General features: G+C 38.4%; 1 protein-coding gene across 1 annotated transcript in view; it reads right to left on the minus strand.

Annotated features, from left to right (window-relative positions):
- The window catches only part of rassf3 (Ras association domain family member 3), a 55,974-nt gene that overhangs the window by 35,693 nt on the left and 9,798 nt on the right, over positions 1 to 10,483 (minus strand). The window contains exon 2 of the mRNA XM_065951147.1: positions 9,589 to 9,698. Coding sequence (XP_065807219.1) covers positions 9,589 to 9,698 — 110 coding nt within the window. The remainder of the gene's footprint in view (positions 1 to 9,588; positions 9,699 to 10,483) is intronic.

Genomic DNA, 10,483 nt, shown 5'->3' on the forward strand with positions numbered 1-10,483 from the left:
AGGGGCAGGGAGGCACAAGCGGCATGAAAGCAGATATAGAAGGATCTTTACTTTAAGCCTGGTTAAGATCAGGCTACTCCTGGAAGAAGATTAATCAATCCCCTGCAAAAAACATCAAACACAGATGGTTCCAGAAAACTCACATTTTGCTTAAAGTTTAAAAGAAGCCAGTTAGAATAGAATATAATTACTTTATTGATCCCAAACTGGGAAATTGTGGTGTTACAGCAGCATGTTATCAGAGCTAATAAAACAACATAAGAATAGATACACAGTAAACACTTAAATAACTAATATAAAAAATGTTGTAAAAAGTGTATCCACCACAACTGCATTGCAGAAATACTTTTAAAAGTTGTGAATTAAAGCGATTTGTCAGCCGTGTGTGTGACCTCCTGTTCACAAGCAGCACCTACAACCATCAAGCCTCTGATGATGATATCCAACAGAGCAGAAAACAGGGAGCTGGTAGGTCTCATCATTGTCATGTTTAAAAAAAAAAGTGAAATATGTTAAGTCTTGATCATTTAATAAAATGTACTTCTCTTAAACTCTGCCATTTATGATTAAATCATGAGGCTCCTCGGGTGATCAGTGACCTTGTGGTTCCACTTATAGCTGATCAGGCTCTGCAACACGTTGAGCGTCTCACAGAGACTGTAAGGTGCCATTTAAAAAAAAAAAACAGCCTTTTCTGTTTCAGGGGATCCACATGTGGGATGATTTACCTGCAGAACTCCAGACTGGAGTCATTCTGAACTCAAACTGAAACAGTCCTTAAAGAGGACTCGGTCCTGCACTCGTGTATGATCATGTGTTTGATCGTTATCAGGATAAGTTCTGCAGGTCTTTTAGAAAAAAACAAACTGCTCAATGTTCAGGGAATTAAGGTTGGATTTCCCATTCTTCCAGATTAAAGAAGGATTTTGTTGGTGAGAATTGTGGCCCAAAAGGGGCTTTGTAAACAAACACATACCAACGTCTGAGTTGGCATAAAACAAACCCATTCAGTTTGTAAATGAAATGAAAGATGAATGAGAGTTTGAGGGGAAGCTTCACCTGTGTGGGCCTGTAAACTGTAAATGTTTGATAAAGTATCTTAAACAAACAAGAAAGAGATCAACTGTGCTCAGATCAAGTTTCTGCATGCACATCACAGTCCATGTTGAAAGGATATAAAGATGGGAAAGATACGATTCAGAGCATCACAGACTGAATGCACATGGCAGCTGACATAAAGCTTACAGTGTGGGGGCGCTGGTGGTGCAGTGGTTAGTGCGCGCGCCCCATGTATGGAGGCTACAGCCCTCCAAGCGGGCAAATCCAGGTGCAAATCCAGCCTGTGGCTCATTTCCTGCATGTCATTCCCCACTCTCTCTCTCTCCCTGATTTCCGTCTCTATCTACTGTCCCAGCTCTCCTTTAAAGGCACAAAAAGCCCAAAAATAAATCTTTAAGAAAATGTAAAAAAAAGCTGACAGTGTATAATGTTACTGTTCATGTCAGATAAAAGCAGAAAATCTGACACAACATCATCATGCCATCGCCTTCAAACTGATCACCCTAACCCTAACAACAACAAACAGGAGGGACATCAGGACCGTTAAAGTCTCAAATACTGAACTCAAAGCGTTCAGCCACGTGACCGGTGTGGAGGCATGGAGGGCAGAAAGAGATCAGGAGAGGAATGGCAACTATTGAACACTCTGTGGAGCTGCAGCACGGGCTTTTAATCTAACATCTCTTCAAAGTGTCACATGTTGACATCACCTGACATCCACAGAAAAACAGAGATATGAAGATAAACTCAGTATTTTCAGATTAAGTTTGGGGGTCAATTGAGGGAAATTGCCCTCTAATGAAGGAATAATATTTTTGTCTCTCTGGATGGTGGATTGAATTAGTCGAGATCAAACAGGATACAGAGGAAGCAGCAGCTGACCTGAACTCACACAGAGGAGAGGAACTGTTCTGCAGAGGCAGCACAATAACACAACTGTGAGGGATACAGAGCCATCAGACACGTGCACAGAAACACACACACAGAAACACATGCGCACACACACACACACACACACACACACACACACACACACACACACACACGCACAGAAACACGTGCACAGAAACACACACACACACACACACAGAAACACATGCACAGAAACACACACACACATGCACAGGAACACACATATGCACAGAAACACACACATGCACAGGAACACACACACATATACAGAAACACACACATGCACAGAAACACACACACAGAAATACACACACAGAAACACACACACAGAAACACACACACATGCACAGAAACACACACACAGAAACACACTTTAATTCAATTCATAGAGATTTATTGGCATGATAAGATTTTCTAACCCTGCCAGCACAGTCAGTCTTCCTCTGCAGTTTTTTCACCTCGACATAACGACTTAAAGCAACAATATGTAACATCTCCACATTACAAAAGGAGTTTAAAGTCGATCTATCGTACAACAACTTTCATCAGTGAGAACAGCATCTCTGTAATGTCCACAGATCGCCCGGGTCGCATATCAAATTTGTGATTTCTATATTTTTCCGACAGCTCAACTCAGCGTGTCTCTACTCTGTGACGGCTGCATGAACGATGAATGTTTGTCGTTTACAGTGAACTCTCATCCCCGGTCGGTCCGTATCTGAGGCTGAGATCGTCCACCTGGATAAGGACAGGATCCAACGATAAGAGCCAACAAACACACACTGTGCAAGTGTGTAGATACGCACATACACACTGAGGAGTCTGTTACAGCAGCCCACCCTGATACACATTTGTGTTTTCTTTTGAAAGTACGGAAGCCCTAATTGGACATAAAATCAATAATCTTTTATTACTCTATTTCCCCGTGATGAAGAGGAAATCCATTTTATGAAGAAAACGACTTGAATTAACTCATCATGTGAGAACCAGTTTTTTAATTTATCATGAGATAAAAACATAGAGATCTTCAGAAAATAACCCAAACGTTCTCCTGATCACAAGAAAAGGAAGTGAATTAACTTGTTTTGATGCATGTAAATATAGTAAAAAACTGATGTAAATATGTTTGATTTGATTTTTAACTTTTACCTTTGTTTTTAATCATTTTATTCCCGTCCCCTGTTTTCTTGAGCTGCTGTAATGCACAAATTTCCCCCAGGGGGGATCAATAAAGTTTATCTTTATGTGCGTTAGGTCTTTGATACATGAGAGTTACAGGTGTGTGATGCATTGTGCAGGATGCAGTAACATAAACATGAAGCCATCGTTCATCCTGCTGGTTTTCACCTACACCAACAAGTAATGTGAGACAACAAAAGCTGTGATCAAAGACTCTTCAGAGGTGACCTCAGCTGGCTCTCTCAGTAACTCAGATATAAAACACATCATAGCTGCTCTTTTTTTTTGCCCTGCTGAAACAGAAAATTAAGGAAATCAATGGGACTCGTCTGCTGCCGGGTCTCTAATCCGTCTGCGGGTGTCCTGTTTCTGCAACAGGCAGCTGATGATGACGGGGGAGCTTTGTCTGCAGGACCTGCATCTGACCGAGGAGTTAATCCTCCACAATCCACAAAGATTACAGTAATATATTCTGCTTTGGGTCATTCATCTTTCTGTCGCTGCGTCGACTGTCTTTGAGTCTCTTTGTCTCTCAGTCTGTTTGCACGTGGTAGAGGATGGATTACATTATGAAAAAGAGGATTTACTAGCACAATATTTCTTTAAAAGCTAAACCAGGCTCTGAAGCGTTTTGTGTTACTGCGGTGTAATGTTTCTTTTTACATGTGGCCTTCAAAGGAAGCTGTAAATTCAAGCTTTTCTTAGTTTATAATAAAATGAGGCTTTTAACTTCTGTTAGATCTTTGTGATATTTCTGCAGATGTGAATCTTTGTGGTTTTCTGATGTCATCCCTCGTTTCTCTGCTTTGCAGCCCGTCTATATTTTACATGTTTTCTTGTGATTTTGTTTTTGATTTCTAATGAACATGCACTCTGTGAGTAGTTACACACACTAAGATTTTTCCTCATAGTCCACTTCACAGCTTCCACATTACGCCTTTTGTACATTTTGTGTTTTTTATTTATTTATTTATATTTTACATTTTTAAATTGTATTTTATATATTGTAATAGCTTCTTATTCTGTATTATTTAAGTTGTTGCTAATTCTGCTTTATTTCCCTGTTAATTGTTTAGCACCAATACACCAAGTCAAATTCCTTGTATGTGTAAATGTACTTGGCAATAAACCCCGATTCTGATTCTGAACAAAGCAGACAGTTCAGCAGGACACTGTCTGGTGTCTTAAGAGCATCTGTGAGTAAATGTAAAGCTCTTGCACGCTCACAAAATTACTAAATAAATATATTTCATCTCAAAACTCAACCTGTTGGATTTTCTCCTTCAGTCTCTTTCTCTATTTTCAGGTAAATCTCCACCTTGTTTGTATTTTCTTTAACACAATAGACGTCTGATTAGAGGACTGTAGGAAAGAGTCAGATTTAGAGAGATAGATGAAGAGGAAGAGAGAGGTTAGATAAGCGGATGGTGATGATGTTTGTTTACAGGAAAGGGGAGAATAAAACCAGATTTATGATAGTGAGCCGAGAGAACGGTCGGGGGGGGATCTAGAAACTCAGAAACAACGTTATTTAAGATGCAATGGCAGAAGTTGTGCGTTTAATGCCTTGCGTAAAAAGACTAACTATGCATTATTTAACTCACATACATGTAACTTATTTTAAACCAAACATTCCCAAGAAGTTATGGCTCCAAACCCTGACAAAACTCAAGTTTCAAAACGTTTTTATGGGCCGACCAGCAAACAAAGACCTTCAGTTTATATCAATTATATTTTAGGGAAGGAACAACCTGCCAATGTGCTCAATTTGTCTGGAGGAGTTGTTGAAGATTGGACCATCAGAATTCAAATTTTTGAATAATCCTCACATTTAGAAATGTATTTATCTATAATGGAGGTAAGACCCTAACATGGAACTTTAAACCTCTTGTGAAAAAATCCCAAAACCAGCCACACCTACATCATCGCCCCCTGACAAATGACAGGTGACATCATAAACCTCTTTCATGTGTTTTGTTGAAAGGTCAAAAGTACACCAACTGTGAACAAAGTGAAACTAATGAACAGAGTCTGAAGATAACAGACCTGCTGAAGTTTAAATCTGGAAAAACTGACATCCAAGAAGAGATGTAAGAGGAAAGGAAAGAAAAGGAAAAAGGGCGAGAAAAATTTTCCTTCACTGGAATATGTTTTCTCAAGTCTTACAACAGTTTTCCTTCCTGCTGTTTTTGCTCTTGTGTGTGTGTGTGTGTGTGTGTGTGTGTGTGTGTGTGTGTGTGTGTGTGTGTGTGTGTGTGTGTGTGTACCCTCCCCACGCCAAGAGCTGTTAATGATTAACAAGAAAACCTGAGAGAAAACACATTAACATTCCTCCCTCTCTACATTTTCACTGCTGAGTTTAATCATAGAAACTTTGTCTTTAGCTAAATTTGTTAAATGTTAAGTTAAATTAAAGTAAAAGATTACAACCTCCATCATTTTTTCTTTCAGAGATAAAACTGGTCTTTAATGTGACATTAAGTCGTGTTAATGAGTCTCCATCGGAGCCAAAAAGAAAACACGTGAACATTCCTCTGCCCGTCGTTATTCTCGTCTCCGTTGACGCCGTCTTTGTTTTCTCTCCTCCCGTGTTTGTCTTTCCCAGCAGAGAGCGAGTCGACCCTCTGACCAGTTATTGGCTCATTCTCTCTGTCAATCATTTACCACCTCTCCCTTTTAGACAAGCCAATCACAAAGCCCGAGAAGACGATGAGCTCATACTTCGCACGTGCTCAGGTGGAGGTTGTAAAGTCAAGTTAAGTGTATTTACCTGTTAAAAGAAGGTAAATAAGGTGTATGATGCAACAAGAAATCAATACTAAGATGGACAATTTAAATCGACTTGCCAAGAAAAATATATTGCAATACTCTTCTTCAACAGCAGAGGGCACTGTCTAATCTTTCCTTCACTAAAAATAATGGATAACATGATTGAATGTTTTCATAAATTGATTTAAAATCTCATATTTTTATTGGAAAAATCTGTAAAAAAAAAATAATAATCATGATGTGACCCAGATATCGTGCATCGTTACATCCTCACCCGTATCTTAATAAACGTCTGTGCATCAATCCATAAAAAACTCTTTCACAATGTAGAAAGACATAGCCTAACAATATAAAATCTTTACACTTAGGTAAGCTTGAAACTATTTTCAACAAATAAAATCACATCATCCATCAATCAGGTCAGCAGCACGGAGCACAGTTAAGTAACTCTGCTCTAAATCGAGACTATTACTGAACAAATTGAACATTTAGGTCAATAAAATCAGGTCAGATCATACCTGATTAAATAAAGGACTGTTTGAAGAAGCATTATCTCATTTACTGCACAGAAATCTGCACCTTCAAGGAATGTTGTGTCCATGTTTCGTTTGCTGCAGATTCATTCGGCCGGCTGATTGAATTGACTGGACACTAAGTTAGTCAGGTCAGGACTGCAGTTAAATAAAGAGTCTGAGGCTTGTATCTGTGAGAGCTTTAACAAGGTTTGACGTCCCAGATTGATGCAAAACTTTCACACAATTCCACCGCGGTGATAAAGAGGTTAGAGCTGGGTTTTTTTGGGTTCTAACTGACCTACTTCTTCTAATGTTCAACAGAAACACACTGACAGGAGGTGACTTCCCTGCACTGCTGTTAAATATGTAGAGGAAATGCCTGCATGCTTAGCTGGCCGTCCCACAAGATCACTGTCACTATGAAAACTGTGAGTGTGAAACACACACTTCATGGCACAGACTCAATAAAAAGCATAAACTGTGTATAAATATAGACAACATGACAGCTCCCCAAAAGTGAAGCCAAATCCTTTGGAACTTCCCTGACTGAGAGGAGTTATTTGATGCTATAACAAGGAGTATAAAACAATGATTGACAGCTCTGTTCACAAATGTAGGTCTGCAGGTTAAAAGTTCATTTTCACACAGTAACACAAGAAAATGTAAACGCTCTTCTGCAGAAACACACGAGAGCTACATATCATGTCATTATCTCTGACATTCAGTTTTTTTAGACAGCTTCAGCAACACAAACCGCAGACAGACAGAACCACACAGAACTGTGCGTCAACAGCGCCCAAACTTTTAGATACTTCAGCAGCTTTTTTAATAAGGACTGACGCAGCAGCAGAAATGGTGTAAAAAAAACGTAGTGTGAAGTTTCAGACGATGGCATTTCAATGTTTTGCCACTTTAAACCTCAACTCTAAAAACATAATTCAGACGTGTTTGCTCCATTACTACAGCTGTAGTTAGTAAATGAACCAATACATTGGGATGTTTAATTGTAGATAAAGCGATCATTCAGTATGTATTTGTAAAAACTACTCAGACTTTATATTGTTTTTCTATTTTGTTTTGTTGTCTGATTTTTTAACTTTGTTCTAATTTAGATTTTACGGTGATGTTGACTTTGTGTTTGGTGTATTCTGTCAGCTTCTGCTGCAAAACAAATTTCCCCTTAAAGAATCTGAATCTGACTTTCACCAGCTACACAATCAAAGGGATGCATACACAATAAAGCATTTATAATCATAATCAAAAATGTGATATTTATAGTTACAAAATGAGCCACTGCAACATTTGCTCTTTTACTTTTTGCACTTAAAGTTCAGTTTCCACAAACACTTTCGATACAGGAGTTTACTTTGTATCTTTTGTTTACTTTTTCTAAAGAAAATTATACTTTGACCAGTAAAAAGAGTGGCTGACATTTAGAAATGCATCTTTATAATGTGCCAAAACATAAAAACTACAAGTCAAGATATTTTAATTAACTAGTAAAAAGGATTTCCAGATTTTCGATTACATTTGAACCGTTTGTTGCCAAAGTTTTGTTACTCAAATATGCAACAACCTGTCAGACTTCTAAGTGTAACATTAATACACACAGTATCTATACAGTACATGTAAACAGATCGAGTCAGTGAAATGTCTGTGTGATGACTCAGCAGCTCTCTGCCCACACATTCTGCAGCACTGTTACACATCTGTAACCACAGTAACCACACACACACACATACACTGTGACCCCACTAACCACACCAAAAAAATGTATTTTTATGAAATACTTGGCACAAGCTTAAAAGCCACAGCGCTGCACTCAGCACTACTCAGCAGAATCAGAGTTTGTGTGTGTGTGTGTGTGTGTGTGTGTGTGTGTGTGTGTGTGTGTGAGAGATCAGCACCAGTTTGAACTAATCCTCCTCATGCTGCCTAAAACAAAATCATTGTTTATAAATCGAGGAGCCAAAGCGTTCAGCGACAGCTGGAAATATTAAAACTGGAAGTCCTGGCTGATAAAATATAAACATGGTGTGGATATTCAGGAACACAGACGTCATATTACAGTTTGGTCGCTGAATGCAGAACAGTAAAACAACCAGAGACATATCCATATTTTAAAAATATTATATAAAATATATCATATATATTAAAGGGAAAGTTGGGCAGAAGTTATTGATGATTTCAGTCATAGAGCTTGATGCTTTAGTCTGATTTTTGTGAATGATAAGTGATGTAACGCTGCGTCAAAGCTCACACAGAAAAACTGTTAAAGTTCCTGACACACTACAGAAGTTCAGTTATATAATATCAGTTTACAGTCCAGTGTGGTCTCATAAAAGTTGAACATAAAACAGACCTGCAACACACCCAGCTGCAACATTCTCACTGTACAAACTTCAGGTAAAGGTTTGAGTACAGTGCCCTCTTGTGGTGGTACACTGTACTACACCCATCTCTCTCTGTGAGTTATCTGAAACTAGACTTAACTTTTCAATGGTGTCTGCTTTTTCTGGCTCTTCATGGTAGATATTTAACCACATTAAGAAAGTCAGAATTGATTTTTATTCATTATCTTTGAGTAGTTCAGCCCTTACATATTTTGTAGAGGCAACTACTGATTCCAATAAAACTCAACTTGAAAGAAACAAGGATGAAGGTAGACGAAGACGACGCCTTCTACAGAGGAAGATCAAGTGATTTAATAAAGCTAATGAAGAAACTTCAGGTTGAAACTTGTGATCAAATTGTCAAATGCTTGGTTTTTTTTATCTATTCTTGGCCTTTTTTTGCGTCAGGACAGTGAAAAGAGTCTGAAATCATAGATTGGGGAACGACATGTGGGATTCGAACCCAGGGCTGCACGTCCCAAGAACAACAGCCTCTGTACATGGGGCACACGCCCTAAGCACTCGGCCAACGGCGCCTGCAAAAATATCTTAAAACTATGAAATATTGTTAATAATCTTCATACAAATTTGAACAATTTGATTGGAAAACCAAAACTAAAAGCGTCTTTATTTATTTATTCATGTTGTAAATGTGGAATCAGAAGTCTCTATTAAATGCAAACTGCACTGACTGCTCAAGGCCTCAATAAAAGTAGGAAAGTAGAGATGATGAGAGACGCAGGGACGCTCAGAGTACTCACATGGGGGGGCGTGTTGTTGTTGAGCTGGTCCTGACTGACGGGGGACGCTGCAGGGTGACAGTCCAGAGACACCCGGTCCCGACACGCAGCGTGACACGTGTACTTACAACCTGCAGAGAAACATCAACATGTTTATTATCATGCTGTACGTGCAGGTTCACTCATACACGGTGCATTACGATTTGAATGAGTGTGTAACGTATATGCAAATCAGCCTCTGATATCTCCGGCTGAGGTCAAACGTCCACCTTTCAAACATGTAAATTCTGATTTATGGGTTTTACTGAAGGAGGAAACTGTTTAAAAAACAAGGTCACGTAGGATTTGTTTTAGACATTAAAAGGCAAATTAAGAGCATAGAAACATGACATGTGTCTGTGTGTGGAAGTCGTCAACAACAAGCCAGAATATAGACGAAGAGAAGAAATAAAAGCTCTGTATTCAGGGTAAATGTGTGAAATATCGACCTGTCAACAAGATGTATTTTGAAGTATTTAGGGGGCGTTTGAAGGATTAATTAAAGAGGCAATAAACGCTTTGAAAAACAAAAGTTTGTCATTATGATCAGAACTTACAATCTACAAGATTTTTTTTGAGAGCTGCAACAATTTATAAATTTATAATGTGACAGATATTTTAAGCTTCAGCAGGAGAAATTATGCCAATTATTTCATACAAATATCAGATTTTTATTTTACTGCAAATGTTGCGCTTTGAGATTCATGAAGGTAATTCAGCAGTGATGGAATATGATGAAGTATATTCACTTTACTGAGTTAATGTCACTTTTTATGATACTTTCTAAAGGAAAGCATTTTACTGTTTCCAATATTACAAAAGTAAAAAAATATGTTTTCACTTTTACAACGAACATAATGAATATATTTATTGTAAA

The sequence above is a fragment of the Labrus bergylta genome, chromosome 23 (genome assembly GCF_963930695.1).
Source record: "Labrus bergylta chromosome 23, fLabBer1.1, whole genome shotgun sequence".
Classification (NCBI taxonomy): Eukaryota; Metazoa; Chordata; class Actinopteri; order Labriformes; family Labridae; genus Labrus; species Labrus bergylta.